Genomic DNA, 17,451 nt, shown 5'->3' on the forward strand with positions numbered 1-17,451 from the left:
CAGGGACCTGGAAATGTGAACTGGTATTGGGTACTCGCACAACCGGTCAATGTCAACCGTTGGGCTATCGGAGTGTCCGGTGTTTAGGGCCGACCTTTTCTGACGCATCCTTCCTCGGGTGAAGGCTGCATCGCTGCTCCCATAAATATGGATATGCTGGTCGCCCAGAGAAAACGCTTTATTGCTTCTACACTCCTACCGCTGCGGCATCACCTCCAGACTGCCTCCTAATAGAATTACTCAGAGTATGGGGACTCGCCGTTCCTCGTCAGGCTGCTCCTCTTTAACATTCCTGACGTGGATAAGCCTTTGGGAGTTCCATCCAGTAGAGCATGCAAGATCATTGCATCACAGTAAACCGACTGACTGAAATAAACTGAGCACAACCACCTGTCTGTCTTTCGTAGAACTACAAGTTGACAGCTTTGGGTCAGTTTGTAGAGCAGCCTGTTTAGGGATGTCCTCCAATCATGAAAGGTTGAGCATTCAAACGAAGGTTTATTGGCCACGTGTGGGTGAGATCAGAGACCTGGAAATGTGAGCTGGTACCGGGTACTCGCACAGTAAATTCGCTGGACTGTGAACCTTTCTGGCACAGTGTTATCATCTGGGCAAAGTAAGGGACAGACAGGCGTAGATAGGTCGACGTAGCTCAGAAGACTTGAGCGTCTAAAATGAAACTCTATTCAGTATACACCACAGGCAGCTGCAACAAGAGTAAATGTGAAGCACTACTATGATGAGAAGCGCAGGGTTTAGTATGATGAATAATAATACCGCATTTTTCTCCACGCCTTATTGTGTATTTGGGGCTTCAGTCTTCGTCTGCTCACAAGGTGAAGGTCTTGATCCAATAGGAATAGGAGAAAGCCGATTGGAACTGTGATGCCCCTTCGGTCGGTATAGTCTCCGAATCGTTTTTGAGTCCAGTTGAACTTACCTCTTCAACCAACTTCCCAGCCAAGTGACGGATCGATAAAGTTTTCCTTTGTCCATCTGAAAATCGAATGTGGGCATACGTGGAATTACACTCCAGAAGCGCAATTTTAATGAGTGGACCGTATTTGGATGTGACAGCTTCTCAGTCAGGGACACCTCAGAGTTCATTGTCGATTGTATGGAAATCCCTGTTCGTTGGGTGCTGATCGCTGTGCAAAATGGCGATCTTGGAGGGTCGAGTGCTTCGAGTAGAATAGACTCCCGGGGGTACACCATGGGTTTTTAGGAGCCTGTAAAATGGCTCTAAAAAGGTCCCATTCAAAATCCGACTTCTCCGTCACCCTGTCGGCTGTTAACTGTCGTGATGCTGGTGGGTAGACTTTTGTCCTGATGGATCGTTTGCAATTCAACGGATGTGTAGGAAGTGGATGTAGGTTGGTATTTCAGAAATGAAACAAGGCTGATAAAGCAGTTGAATATAGTCTGTGGGGCTGTATATCGATAGGCAAAGGCAAATATGGAATATTCATCAACGACGGAAAGAAGACGTCGGTTACTAGATACGGACCGAGGAGGTACTTTAAAATCAGCATCAGACCTTTCAAAGATTTGTATGGCTTCGATTAACCGGTTGCCGAACACACTAGGCAGCCTGATTACATACGGTTGATTTCTTCGAGAGAGAGAGTAGAACCCCTTCGAAAGTACAAGGTATAACGTTTGAGCAGCAATTGAGTGACACGTAGACTTGTGTTTCAACTTACAGTTGTCCACCTGATCCCACAACAAACATGCAACTGCGTCAACTGCTAGGTTTCCTTTTCCTGGTGGGCACACGAAATTGTCATGACACCTCAGTAATTCAACTTGCCAGCGCGATATTTCGTCGTCCTTAACTTCTCTTTTTTTGCTGTTATGCATGGAGGCAACAAACTGGTGGTCGGTAGCGAGTGGGCATAATTGTCAAGGAGGAAATGTCTCCACCTTCGAGTCGCCCCAACCTCGGAGTATATCCCTTTTTCAGCAGCCGAACGATGGCCTTCAGTGGATAATACGGTGCAAAAAAGCATGCAGTTGGCCTACCGTTCTTATTTAGAGGAGCTCGTCACGAAGAGATCACACATTGGCTCAGTTGTAGCACCCTGTCCGTGCATATCTGCCACATCACTCAAAGGAAGTACGAGTGCCGAGATACTGTCAAGTTGCTCAAGCCTAAACAAGAGTAGTCGACATGCAGAGGTTGGGTTCGAACCTTCCATTCAGTAAATTCTCACCTCAACCGCTGAGCCATCTCGACTGTACCTTACCGTGACGTGATGGGTCATGCAACTCCATGATACATTGAGCCACACTTAGTTGTCCGTGCGACACTGGGACACAGTCTCTACCAGGTTGGCCAATGGATAAAGGTCTAATCAACGCAGCCCCCTGGTTCTCCAGGCGAGTGTGTGTGTGTGAGGAGGTTAAAGCATGTGTGACGATTTATTCTTTGAGAATGTTAATGCACCTTTCCGCCAAACACCACTGCCTTGCGGTCAGGATTTTGAGACGAGCGCTTTGGTCGAGGACCCTAATCGTCGTGTTTATAGCTGGGTGCCATGGCAGTATTTCAGCCACAACACCTACAACTAACAATGCTCTCACGCGATATTGGCCGTCGTGTCGTGTCACCAGCCTTACTTGCCGCAAACAACCGGCCAGGTAAGCCAAAATAAGATATTGCGGGCGCCTCCCTTCTTTCTTTTCTGCATACTTTTCCCTCTCTCCCTTCCCCATTAATAACTCTTTCCTTGTAGGCCCGTCAGTTGGGATTGATGATCCCATTCGTCTTGCATTGGTTTTGGAAGCAGTATCCGCGCCTCAGCCGGCGCTGGTAGTCCCAGGCATCTCAAAACCAATTTTCAAGCCTCGACGCCCAGCTTATTTCGGATGCTTTTAGTTTTCGCATCTGAAGCAAGCATGACAACAGCCTGCTGTTGTTCTCACGTTGGACTTGCTTGACGTTGATGTGTGCTTTGTATTAGAAACAAGGATTCCAAGATGCAGGCGTTGGTATCGTCCCAATTCACTGGGCAGAAGGATCCTTGCTTGACTAAATGCCCGTTCCCAGTCACCTCTGTGTTTTTCATCTGAGAAGGTCAGTGAAGGGGTCTCACAAGTGTTTGCTTACGCCCCAATTAATTAGCCCTGGCGTCATCGAAGACAAGTTTTGTGATGCCTTGAATGACCTAGTACGGTGGGCTAAGAGCTCAGGTATCGTTGTGGTTGCTGGAGATCCGAATGCATAAGTGGACAGTACGTGATACTCAATTAGGTGGTCGACATGGATTGAACTCGATATGTACGGATAATGACGAACGTGGGCTTCAGCTATGTGCTGACCGCAGGCTGTTTTTATGCACTACGAAATAACCGAATTCGTATGGCTATATGTTGTCCTCCAGCAGCGTGCCAGCCACAAACCTAAATTGATCGCACCGTCATCAGTTACCGTCGCTTGTTTTGGATTCCGACCACGCGCTTGTCCGAAGTCGCTTCTATCTTTGTTTCCCAGGACTGGGTAAGGTGCCGAAAGACCACTCAACAATTGAGAAACTAGTAGATCCAGAAGCTAGATGAATTTATCAGCACCATCTTCTGGACCCGGTTCCAACTACTCCACCGTCGGATATGAATTCACACTGGAACGAGATTGACGCATCTTTGCACAGTGGTGGTAGTTCTGCCTGTGGCACGACTCTACCAGACCCACTCAGGCACTGAATACCAGACAAGATAGGGGTATTGCTGGAATGTTTCCGGCGGTTCCGAAGTTAATTTAGTGCGACAAATTATAGGGTTCGAGATAGCCCATTTGTTAAGGCGTGAACTTACTGACTGGAAGGTCCGCGGTTCGAATCCAACCCCGACATTGCTACTGCTCTTGTCTAGGTTTGGGCAGTATGGCAGCATTCCAGTCTTGGTGCTTCCCTCCGCTAGCATGGCATCTGAGTTGCAGCGGGATGGTTATGTTTCTATACTGTTAACCAGGAAATTCGGTCAGGAAGTGACGTTTTTACCACTAAGACGGAGTTCATGCTAGATCACATGCAGCGGGAACCCCATTCAGAAATCCCACAACACTGAATTCGACGGTAGCTTCCTTTTCGCGTTTGCTATGTCGTATCCTTTCCTCCTCGAACGTTTCGCCCACGGGAATTCGGTGGAGGCGGTGCGCTTCTTGGTAGATGATATTTGGGTGTGTCTCAGCCACTTTAGGCTGACAAATTTCCTTTTATTTTCTGTTTAGTCTGATTATTCTATTATGCACCACTTAGTTGCGAGCACGATGCACTCAGCTAGTGGTACTGGCTAGTCAACCTCCTAGGACGCTCAGGGTCCTCGAATCTAAATGGCCAAGCTTCAGAACCGTAGTAGAAGGTTGCTCTTTCAGCTGCTTCGTGCACACTGCCCTTTAGCTTCACTGGACTTCGTTACTGCTGCCGTAAATGGTGCAGATTTGCATTTCGCATTCGTGCCTTGGTAATGTGCGCACCGACTTCCTTAACAGCACAATCGTTCCTTATGTACACCGGTCAAGAAGGCCAAAAGACATATGGCCTGAAAACCCCAAGATACTTTCAGTATGAAAAACGTATACCAACATTAGGGATTACTTCTGAAATTCCATTTACATTAGTCTTTGTGGTCTGATGGTCGTTCAATAGCAAGACAGTATTGTCTGCGTAGTCCAGTGCTTGTACTTCTCTAGACACAAGTTTCTCAAGGTTTAACAGAGGTAGAAAAACGATAGCTTTAGCGAACTTTCAAAGCTTTCAAACTGTTCACCACAAAATCGCACTATTGGAAGTGTGAGAATAGGGCATACATTTAAGAACTTCAGGTACATTTTTTCTTTGGTTAGGTGCATGTAAAAGAACCAACCTATCTACGGAATCAAAGGTCCCGCTGAGGCCTAGGGGAACCACAGTTGTTAACCGGTGATGTTCTGTGCTGCTTAAGCGTTTGACTTGGTACAGACACAAGGTCAGTACACCCTATGTTCGCACGAACGCACTGATACTTCTGGATTTGCATCTCGAATGTCTAGGCAAAGAATAGCATTACTAGTGACAACAGGATTGCGGATGAAAGGCTTGTACCGCTATCATTAGAATCGTTGGTTCTTGTGTCTTTTTTAAAGGTGTAATCACTGGTCATCTCCTTTATCTGGAGCTTATTCTTGTTCCCAACACAATCTAATTACGGTGGAACGCAGATGCACTATCATTTTTAACTGAAGCCGGCTGAAATTTATCTAGCCGGTGTCCAAGTCGTTGTTGGTGAAGTCATTGTCGACCTCGAGTACACAGAAGACATCGTTCTTATTTCCGAAGCTCTACTGTGTAAACTGACCACCATCTTTCGGCATCCGCCCAGCACCTTCATTGTGCAAAACCATGATTCCCTGGATTTTCCTTTTTAACTCGAGGAGGGCACTGGAGATTGTGACGTATTTTTCGATAACTGTGTCCGCTCTAACAGAAGTGTATCTGAAGTTAGTGCACGAACCTCAAAGACTCTAATCACGTTTGCTGATTTGTGTAACCTGTGGAGTCAAAAAGGCATATCACGAGGTCTCAAGAGTCGCCCATACAAGGCTACGGTAAACGCTGTATTATTGTATGGTCGGGAGACATGCCTGGCGCTCGGCCAGAGACACTACGGGAAATAGCGTTTGTGGTGTCAGTTTCTTCCCAAGTCGTCTGTTTGACCGCTTGCAAATGCAGACTCGGGGTACTTGCAATAGACCAGAACCAGGCCACTCCTTCGCCGACTCTTTTCTTTCACTTTAAGCCTTTAAATATATAATTGAATAAACTATGGTTGTACGGTGGTGAGGAGCATCAGTGCTGTTAATGCTGATGGTAACAGCCCGACAAAGTGATGGAACTTCAAGGCACTAAGACATATTAGTACTTCATAAGTTGAGGGAGAACCTAAACTCGCAGACTACGGCTCGGGTTTAGCAGGTCACGTGAAAAGTCCAGATAAGAGGGACCAATAGCTAATCTGTTATTGAGACTATTCTGTTCATCAAGTTCAGCAATTGGTTTTATCAGATTTCCAAGATTTTGTTTGATTAAACTGTTCTGCGTTCTGTTTTACGGAGTAGCTGAAACAGCTTCTGCGCGTTTCCTGATGCACTGGCCACCATTTCTTTCGATTCCCGGTCTCGACACCTTATCAACTCACTTTTTGTTTGAGCTGACGTCTAATAGACCGTCCAGCGAAGTTGTGCTGCGACCCCGAAGGCACACGCCGTTTTGTATCAAGAAGCGACACTGACCGTTATGAGGTAAATGTTTAGTGTGTGCGCGCCCTCGAAAACATCACATACTAAGTTTTCGGCCTATCATATGGTTGATTTTATCTATTCTCACTTACGAGTTGTGCTTTCGGAGGAGCCCGCTTTTAAATTATTGTATAGGGAGGTTTTTTTGAGTTTCCTTTTTACTCATGAATCAGTTAAATTTTCGGCTTTCTACAAACGATCAAGTCACGATCTGAATTAGCGTATGTATTTCAAATTGATCGACCGTCGACTATTGAGCCTGGCCACTGAAAATTTAACGGCTACGTGATCGATTTTGAACCACGGTTGCTTTAGAGTACGGGGACGCTAGGCGTCCACTGCATCTAAACCCAGTATTCCTGAGGAACGACTGGCGATCGGTACTAAGTTGTAAAAACTCAAGTGTTATAATTTCGCCCTTCAACCAGATCGTGCTTGTGAGGTACCGAGGTGTCCGATGTTTGCAACTAAGAAGAGAGGGTACTAAGGAGAAGAGGTACCGCAACTCCATTTACAGAACCTGCTTTCGAGTTTCAGACGTTCAGCGAACATCCGTTGTCAAGGAATCAACAACTCGCACAAGAGCAGCTTGTTGGCCAACTTGCTTAGGAGTTCGTAATGTGAAGGTAATGAACAAGACACAATACTCTATACTTACCCGCAGCAGCCTAGCACTTTTACTTATTGCGTCGCGTAACATTTGGTGCCGTGATCAGAATGGGATGAAGATCCCGTGGCCGCAACCTTTTGAGGATGAGGATATTCGGACCTTCCTGGAGGACTTTGAGGAGGTTGCGGAGGCTGCCGGACTGGAGACCGACCGGGGTAAGTTGGAAGAGGGCCTTCGCTGCGGAGTTATTTACTAGAAAATGCCAACCGACCGGTTACAGACTATTGGACATGGACGCAAAACTCTCATTTGCATCTTATTTACAAAAACTGAACATCCATCTACTCCTGAACGCGTCTTCTTGAACTTTCCTGGATATTCATTGACTCCAATCATTTATTGCTCAAATCCAAGCAAATGTTACAAAGCGACTCCACAAATCCCGCAACAGATCTCCCCTTTTCAAGAGACGCAAAGCGAAATTCCAAGAACAACACATACTACTCGCACGTCTCCCCATCAGTAGTATCGCCGTTACACTTGTAGCTCACCTCCTTCCACTGTTTCCCAGCTCGCGTAAACGATTCATAGACAATTGTGCGTAATGGTGAACAATTGGCTTTTGGCGTGGACTCTAGCTGCAGGTCACAGCCTGGTTGCAAAATAATGGTACACTGATATCTAGTTCTTCAGATTTGTTCACATCTGAGCAGAAGTGGCAGACAGCATCTACAGAGTTGAGCGCCAGACGACGGTCCTTATGGTTAGTTGTGGCCGCTTTCCGCTGTGACAACCGATCGTCTACCATTATGACAACATTTTTCAGTCTGTGGCAAATGTGCTGGCCTATTTTTTGCAAGCCTCGCTGTTTACCTAAACTGCATCCCTTGGATCTCCTACTTTTTCTTCCCGGTATACTCCTTATTTCGCTTACGGCTACTTCAATTTACTGACAGAAGTCATCGTTAAAGGAGTCCCTGCTCAAATCTGAAACTTAACTGTGTTGATTCGATGCACGACTTGAGTTGGTTGTGCAAATTTGGAGCACCGGTGTTCCTAAGCTGCTGTTATTCCTACCTTCCTGTGTCATTCATCTACTTTATTTATCCATTACTGACCCGTGCACAATTCCTCCGTTTCAGCTGATATGCTCTCAGTCGTTCCGGCACTTAGTGGCGTGTCCGGTACAGCTTTAGCTGCCATTCCCCAGCCTTCCAATACTAGTCAGCATGGAATACCGTGCCATAAAACCGACACTTTGTCAAAATCCAGCCAGGAGAACCTAACTGCCGGCAGTAGTGCCTCCGATGAGGACCAGTCCGAGGAAAGTGACGTCTGGGCCCCGTTGCCAATCAGTGGCGTTTTAAGCAAGTGGACCAATTTGCTGCACGGATGGCAAGAGCGATATTTTGTCCTGTCAGATGGAACGCTCACCTACTACCGGAGCGAGGACGAAATCGGTCTTGGCTCACGTGGCTCTGTTCGAATTCGAACGGCATTTGTCAAACCACACGAGTATGACGATTGTCGGTTTGAGGTACGTTATTCAGTTTATTTTTAGTTCTAGCGTTCTACCTACAGACCATCCGCGGCTACATAAGACTTATCTCGAGAGTTTCTGGGGTTCCGATTGATTTCTAGTGCTCAGTCCGGTGTGTTCGAATGCCAACTTTTCTTGTCAGTTTTATTCGTGCCACCGAGCTATCAGCGCTTATGCTCTTATACGTTTGCTCTCCCGTAGTTTTCCCTTGAAGCATATACCTTAGCTAGTTGACGAAGTTGAAATAAAATGTTGGATTGAAAGCCGACTCATAGCTCATAGACAGAACGGAAGTGAACTCCGAAACCGTATTCCGCCGTAGATTTTGTCCTCTTTTAAGTAAAACAATGGGCAACAAATTGAATATAGCTGGCATTTAAGCAAGGTGTAGTTCCAAGTTTCATACAGCAATGCACTTCAAGTTACGTGAGCCGGTGTCAGCTGGCTTCGCAAGTGACCGATGCTTTCCCTTCTCGTCAGATCTGGATTCCGCCCAGCCAGTGGAGTCGATCTATGCCGGAAAACCGAAAAATCATCTTCAAACCATGACAGTGTTCAGCACCGATGCTTCACTGCCATAAACCGAAAAATACTCCTTACGATCAGAAACTATGAGTAGTAGACTAATCGGCAAAATTTCGTAGGTTCATTTCGGCGTAAAGATTTTAAAGGTGCTTAACAATAACTTTATGGTGTACATGTGTTCATGGTTTGAGTCCGCTCCGGGCATTTCGGTGATTCATCGTCCACTTGGCTTAATGTCGTAAGACGACACTGCTGAATGAGTTATTTGTTGTCCCGAAGTGGCAGGGTATGATGCAGACCAGTTTTTACACAGTGGAGTGGATTCGAACAGAGGGTGACCACCGACTTGTATTTGCATACAAGTGGAATTTCAGGTAAGGGACAAGAGGACAATTTCCGCTTTATTCATGGTCTCTTGTGTGCTTACTTAAAAAAGTGGTTCAGTTTTACCATCCTTTTGATATCTAACTGCCATGCTACCTGAAGGAAGCACGAGGGCTGGGATACTGCCAGGTTTCCCAAGCCTAGACAGGGTAAGTTGGGAGGCAGAGGTCGGATTCGAACCACGGACCTTCCGGTCAGTAAATTCGCGCTCTAACCACTGATCCGTCTCGCCCCGTACTTATTTATATCAGCACTGATATTTGTGCAATGATATTTGTGCCCCGTCACGTGGCTGTTGAGTTTGAGATACCTCGCACCTACGCACATGTTGCTTTACTCCTCGAATCTGTGGCTTTCGTTCGCTTCGTCATATGTAACAATACTAAATCTCTGCACAACAAGGAGTATATTGGATTGAAACATTGTATTAACCGTGCCGAGTTGCTTGCATGGCCTATCCATTGTCCCGGATTACCTTTCATCGAACACATGCAGACGTTACAGTGATACACAAATTTCGAAGGGACCGAAGCGCTGGTCGGAACACCTCGTAGCCCAGTTTAATCCGTCTGGGTTCTCTTTGCACTACAAACTACATCCACCACTACCCGTCGGTCCAGATCTCCTTACAAGGGTTAGAAAACGGTTCACGAACTTCAACCGACGCAAGGCGTTAGGCCCATTTAGTGCACTTCTCTATCCTCCAAGATCTGGTTTGATAGAAAGGTTCCCAATCCTGGGGCGAATCGATTATCTCTCCGGTATTCGAAAGTGGAATCCGTGGTGACTGGTCTCATATTGACTGTGCCAAAATTCCCTGCCTCACTTGCAATTCGTAAGTTAAGTTGCTAGCGTCAGGAACAGATGTGGGGAGTAATAGCTGGTTCTCGCTCTGGTTTAGGTTGTTCTGACCAAATGTTTGCCCTGTTAGCGACCCACGTGCGGCTTTCGACTCGATTGACAGAGGTACCATGTGACGCTATTCATATATGTATGGGGTGCGTACAAGTACATCAGTGTGCTTGAGGTATTGTACAGACGGATATTCAGTAAAGTGGGACCTATAGAAAATTATCACTGCCATTTACTCTTATCATTTGGATGCGTCAGGGTTGTCCTATTTTCCTGCTTCCTTTCAACTGTGCTGTCGACGATATCCTTTCTAGGACCCTTCTAGTTGCTGGTTCTTGTGGAGTTAGCCCTCCTTTAGGTCACACAGGGTTGGCAAACGATGTCGTTTTCCTGGGGGATAGCTGTGGGTTGGTTCAAAGCTTGTCAGATCGTTTTGCAGTCGACTTGCATAATTTGGTAAGTGCTTTGCAATCGTGAGATGTTAAGTGGTATTCCAAGATTGGGTAACATCTCCGTCAGCTATCACTTTGGGTGGTAGATAGTCCCATGTATATCGGACCGGTGTTGATATCGGAAATGTGGTTACACTGTGTATCCAAGGCAAGAATAATATTCGCTAATTCAAAGCATCTTTGGCACCGGTGTGATTTGATGTCTTCTTTGAAGAGATTCGTGGACAACGCAACCACGTGCGCAGTATTCTTGTTTGTTTGTGAAAACAGACAAACATAAACTAGTGGTTTTAAAGGCTTGTGTTTACGCATTACTGATATTATCTGGTGGAATCACCGTGGGGGGTTCGAGGGGTTCGCCACCGAGTCTCGGATTCGGATGGTTCAGCTTTACAGAACAGCGGGTGGAGGCGTTTCCGGAATCCGTTCTGCTTCCATTCAGCCTAGACCCCTGGGTTCCAAGTGAAACGCAGGTCTTACAACGGGGCAGTACGTCTATTGTTGCTTTTCGGCGAAGCTTTTGCCGCTGTACGTTGAATACAACAGAGGGCTGCGTGTCTTCGACTATTAGTGCCGTCGAATTTTATGCCCATGTGTCATCGGATCTAATTGGCAATATTGAATAGCGACGAATAGTTTCTGACAACAATTCAGCTGCTTACTCAGTTGATGAGTTGATTCTGCTGCACTAACTGGCTCTACCATGTATCCAGTGTGTAAGGTGGTTGGTTGCCTCGTCGTGCCCTGTCTGCTAAGCCGGGTTTCGATTGGAAGGTAGCGTAAGATTAACAGCGCGTGAGACGGAGCAAGAAACGTACAACAACGGTTCTTGAGTGCACTGGTACATGACGTATGCGAAGACCCATCACATCAATGGTTGAAAGTACCCACCGGCATGGCGGTGTGTAGCAACCCGTGATGTTGTATATATTCTTCTACTCTCTCAACCCTTAGCCCGCTGTTTTATTCTTCTGTTTTAAACGTTCTTCTATACACCGTCTTTCCTACACCACCCCCTGCCTACGGCGACCGTAAGCACTATGCGCGGTTCACGGTTTTCAAACTGAACAACTAAACTAAGGCAACAACTAACTTGTGATCAACTAAAACCTGCATGCGGCAACAAAAGAAGAAGCACACCCTCCTCTGCTCTCATCCTTTCCTTATCCAGTTGTCTGTTCATCTTCCCACCCCCCTGATTAGCCATCTGCATCAGACTGCGATTCAGTGTAATATTTAATATATGTGCAATCAAAAGTGGTATGTCAGTCTTCTTGTTTGCTATCGATCGATTTTTGCATGTGATACTTACGGGCATTGCAAATTGCTCAGGTTGTCCATTCTCTGTCGCACATGGGGTCAACCACATAGATTCTATTGTTACATTGTCATGCCATAGTCAGGATCAACCATTGCAGGCTTTACTTTGCTTGTACAGCGAAGATGTTAGGCGCATTTCCCTCCTTCGCTCCCCAACCGTCATCATCGTCATCATCATCATCATGGACTGCGCAACATCTGCGTTCAACCCCGGTACTCTGCTGCCGTATATCTTATGGTGTATACCTTATGGTATAGCCTTATGATGAACAACAGAGTAACAATTAATGGGGAACTACTTGGTGATAGCTACAATCATTCCGAATCGCCTACACTTCCAGGCACTCCTCAGACAATTTGCATGGAAACTGACATGAACGTTACCGACAACAACCGTTAACAATCCTGTCTTTTAGTGCCTCCAGCCGTGAACGGGGGGATGGGGATCGCGCGGACCCTATCTTAGGCGAGTCACACTGACAATACCCTTACATTCCGTGATCTCTTTCATGCATGTGTCAGTTCGACTACATCTCTGATTGGGCATGGGAAAGATCACTCTCTTCCATAAACGATGGCTCGGCATGGGCAATGCATAACCAAACCACTACAGCTTCTGGTGCTGAGAGATTTACGGTTATGTGAATCCTATCAGTTTCCCAAGCAAGTCACATCGGGAGAAGCCACATGTGTTCACAGTTGAAATTTGCAGAACGACCGGTACACTTATCGGTCAATTGTGTAAAGAACACCGAGCTCTAAGTGCGCTCTACCACTATCCTGCAGAACAGGACCACTGATAATGCTGTTGGAACCACCTAAGTGCGCCGTAGCTGTATCTCGTCCCAAAAACGGTGAACTTTACCTTCTATGGCAGATAAGCGGTAGATTGCTCAGGTGGTGAGATTACTCAGTGGTTAGATCGTGGATTTACTGACCGGGAGGTCCCTGGTTCGAACCTGGCCTCTGCATCTTAACTTCTATCTAGGCTTGCGCAACCTGGTAGTATCCAAGCCCTCGTGCTTCCATGTGACATGGCAGTTGGGTACCGAAAGGGCGTTACAGCTGAACGATTATCTTTTTTGCTGTCAGTGATGAGGATTGAGATGACCTATTGCGGGGCAAACCAAGTGGACTCAGTTTTTGTTCATTCCCCCACCTCGCGATGTAATAATCTAAACGGTAGTTCATTTGGCCAAATTTGACTTTTTCCCGCTGGGTATTGCTCACGCCTTACTTGGGTTTCTGACTGAATGGTTCTCTACTCCGAGTCTTCCGTTTTTAGGCCATGCTATGTGTTGGTTTCCCACTCATCATGATTTCATTGCTAACTGCTATGCAGGGAAGGGGCGCGTGATTTTAGTCTTACCTGACTATAAATTAGCACCGCCCTTGCTTGATTGTACCCCGGAATCGTACATGTGCGCAAATTAGTGTACAGATATCTCTTTCGTAATGCCGGTCTATTCTAACAGAACTGACACTCGGTGAGCTAAAGAACTGAGCTAAGCTGTACATTCTGATGCACTGACCAATTCCTATGCGTTCATGAAAGGTCTGGGAGTTTGTTTTGTCCACCTCAATGTTGTGGGTGATACTACTGTCATTATGTTTCATCGTCAGAAGATTTTTATTAGAGTGCGTAAAATCACTTTTAACTATTCCGCCTTTTCGTGGCATAGCTGCCATGAAGCCACAAGGAAGCAATTGACCTTGGGTATATTCGGATCGCTCAAGCCTATATGAGGATATCGAAAATTCAGTAGTAGGTCTCAGCCACCTGAGTTATGTTGTACCAGAGTCGACGGACAGTAAGCGCTTCACACTTTAAACCTCATCTAATGTGTTTGTCACAAAGTGACTGGATCTTACCGTAATATGGCGGTTTGCGGGCCTCCGTGATCCATTGAACTATACTGGGTGGTGTCTGCGTGACACTCGCAGGATCTCATACCAGGTTAGTAGCTGGTTGGATGACTGACGAATATAGTAACCTGGCCCTCCAGCTTACTGGTTAGGAGTTGGAACACATGACGACTTGTTCCGTAAAAGTGATGATGTACTCGTATTTCCCGCCAAACAGCGCTGCCTTCTGGTCTGCCTTCTGAGCCCATGTACATCTATGACGTACTCGTGCCACATCAGCAGTCGCGTGGTTTCACCATCCTTATATTCTGCATCCAGCGGGGCGGGTGAGCGAAAATGTGCTACAGCTGTTGCCCCCTTCTTACACTTTCAAGTTCTCTCTTTTGTACCCATTCGCATGTCCCAGAACTAGGGCTGACCGTTTTGTTCACCGTGCACCACACCCATTTGCAACTGCTGTACGTCCGATTTCAGTAAGAACCCTAAACACTTCAAAGTCTGTTTTCAAACCCCGTCAGCCGGTTTACTTAACCGCCTTTAATGTTCGCGCCTTGAAGCAAGCAAGACAAGTGGTTCTTGCTCGTACGCTAGATTCCCTTTGCATCGCCGTATGTTGTCTGTCCGGAGCAAGAGCACAGGACGCAAACATTGATTGAACTGACTGCTCCCCTCGTTGTCTTCCAGGTTCCGGCTTCGCACCTCTGATGATGCAGAGGCCGCTGCATCTGGATTTTCTGGGGTAGGTATTGTACTGAACGACCGAGTGGAAGCGTCTTTGCTGGGCTGGATGCCCGTTGATAGTCGTCTGCGCGCATTTCACTTCTGTGCGAGAATCCCCTGGGATTGTGTGTTTTGCTTACGCCCCAACGGATCGTCGCTCTGAATCTGCCAAAGTTTCTATGGCCATCTAGCTGGTCTTTTATTATGGACTAGAAGCTCATATACCGTTTTGGTGAATGATGACGTGAACGTCCAGGTAGGTAAACTAAGTACTGCTGAGGTCCGATTGGGTTGTCGTCCTTGGTTGGATACGAGATGCACGAACAACGGGAGTCGTCTACTTTAGGTGTGTGCCGATCGCAGACTGTTCCTTTTTCAGTATCAATTTGCAGAACATCAGAAATCGCTTGACAAAGTGGTGCCCACCAAAGGACTAGTTCCGAATCCAAATCGACCACATCGCCGTCACTTACCAGTGACGATGGTTGATCGCCGTCTGCCACTTTTTCCGGAACACCAGCGTGGACTTTGACCATGCACTTGTGTGCTGCTTCTTTTCATTCGGCTCATTAGGTCTACGCAAAGCTTGCCCCACTCACTCAGCCTTGAGAAGCTAGTTGACCTAGGCCATGCTTTCAGAACCGAATCCGCAAACTCCTGCCGGACTGCCCTGTGTGGAATATTAATGGCCACTTGGAGCGGATATCCGCAGTGCTACTCACAGCTGAAACTTCTGTTGAAGATACAACCCAGTTAACCCGGTAACCCAAACATTGGATCTCTGATAGGACCATGGCTTTTCTGGGGCCGAGATGGCTTAGTGGTTAGAGCGCGAATATATTCATCTAATGTGTTTGTCACAAAGTGACTGGATCTTACCGTAATATGGCGGTTTGCGGGCCTCCGTGATCCATTGAACTATACTGGGTGGTGTCTGCGTGACACTCGCAGGATCTCATACCAGGTTAGTAGCTGGTTGGATGACTGACGAATATAGTAACCTGGCCCTCCAGCTTACTGGTTAGGAGTTGGAACACATGACGACTTGTTCCGTAAAAGTGATGATGTACTCGTATTTCCCGCCAAACAGCGCTGCCTTCTGGTCTGCCTTCTGAGCCCATGTACATCTATGACGTACTCGTGCCACATCAGCAGTCGCGTGGTTTCACCATCCTTATATTCTGCATCCAGCGGGGCGGGTGAGCGAAAATGTGCTACAGCTGTTGCCCCCTTCTTACACTTTCAAGTTCTCTCTTTTGTACCCATTCGCATGTCCCAGAACTAGGGCTGACCGTTTTGTTCACCGTGCACCACACCCATTTGCAACTGCTGTACGTCCGATTTCAGTAAGAACCCTAAACACTTCAAAGTCTGTTTTCAAACCCCGTCAGCCGGTTTACTTAACCGCCTTTAATGTTCGCGCCTTGAAGCAAGCAAGACAAGTGGTTCTTGCTCGTACGCTAGATTCCCTTTGCATCGCCGTATGTTGTCTGTCCGGAGCAAGAGCACAGGACGCAAACATTGATTGAACTGACTGCTCCCCTCGTTGTCTTCCAGGTTCCGGCTTCGCACCTCTGATGATGCAGAGGCCGCTGCATCTGGATTTTCTGGGGTAGGTATTGTACTGAACGACCGAGTGGAAGCGTCTTTGCTGGGCTGGATGCCCGTTGATAGTCGTCTGCGCGCATTTCACTTCTGTGCGAGAATCCCCTGGGATTGTGTGTTTTGCTTACGCCCCAACGGATCGTCGCTCTGAATCTGCCAAAGTTTCTATGGCCATCTAGCTGGTCTTTTATTATGGACTAGAAGCTCATATACCGTTTTGGTGAATGATGACGTGAACGTCCAGGTAGGTAAACTAAGTACTGCTGAGGTCCGATTGGGTTGTCGTCCTTGGTTGGATACGAGATGCACGAACAACGGGAGTCGTCTACTTTAGGTGTGTGCCGATCGCAGACTGTTCCTTTTTCAGTATCAATTTGCAGAACATCAGAAATCGCTTGACAAAGTGGTGCCCACCAAAGGACTAGTTCCGAATCCAAATCGACCACATCGCCGTCACTTACCAGTGACGATGGTTGATCGCCGTCTGCCACTTTTTCCGGAACACCAGCGTGGACTTTGACCATGCACTTGTGTGCTGCTTCTTTTCATTCGGCTCATTAGGTCTACGCAAAGCTTGCCCCACTCACTCAGCCTTGAGAAGCTAGTTGACCTAGGCCATGCTTTCAGAACCGAATCCGCAAACTCCTGCCGGACTGCCCTGTGTGGAATATTAATGGCCACTTGGAGCGGATATCCGCAGTGCTACTCACAGCTGAAACTTCTGTTGAAGATACAACCCAGTTAACCCGGTAACCCAAACATTGGATCTCTGATAGGACCATGGCTTTTCTGGGGCCGAGATGGCTTAGTGGTTAGAGCGCGAATATATCGATCAGAAGGTGTTTGTTTCAAACCCTACCTCTGCCTATCGTCTTCCCCTGTCTAGGCTTGGGCAGGTACTTCAACCGGTATGAGTGTTGTCCTCCCTCCTTCAGTCTTCCCCTGTCTAGGCTTGGGCAGGTACTTCAACCGGTATGAGTGTTGTCCTCTGCGCCTCCTTCAGAATGGCATAGTCCGCGGTGTGGACAACGTGCGACTTGGCAGAAGGATGTGAAAGGGAGTAAAGGAGAGTCTGGGTGTCGTTGGTGCAGTATGCCTTCCAGGATAGTGTCCTTCTAGACCCCGCCTGAGATCGACTGGGGACGTTACAAGAAATAACCGCTAATGGATTTCAGTGGCGTTCGTGCCGTTAGTCTTTTTCTAGATCGAGCCGGTTTACTTAACCGCCTTTAATGTTCGCGCCTTGAAGCAAGCAAGACAAGTGGTTCTTGCTCGTACGCTAGATTCCCTTTGCATCGCCGTA

General features: G+C 47.1%; 1 protein-coding gene across 1 annotated transcript in view; it reads left to right on the plus strand.

Annotated features, from left to right (window-relative positions):
- Positions 1-8,031: 8,031 nt before the first annotated feature.
- T265_10410 (hypothetical protein) overlaps positions 8,032-17,451 on the plus strand; it is a gene marked incomplete at both ends in the record, with an annotated part of 42,856 nt that continues 33,436 nt past the window's right edge. Inside the window, one exon of the mRNA XM_009176776.1 lies at positions 8,032-8,421. Coding sequence (XP_009175040.1) covers positions 8,032-8,421 — 390 coding nt within the window. The remainder of the gene's footprint in view (positions 8,422-17,451) is intronic.

The sequence above is a fragment of the Opisthorchis viverrini genome (genome assembly GCF_000715545.1).
Source record: "Opisthorchis viverrini unplaced genomic scaffold opera_v5_359, whole genome shotgun sequence".
Classification (NCBI taxonomy): domain Eukaryota; kingdom Metazoa; phylum Platyhelminthes; class Trematoda; order Opisthorchiida; family Opisthorchiidae; genus Opisthorchis; species Opisthorchis viverrini.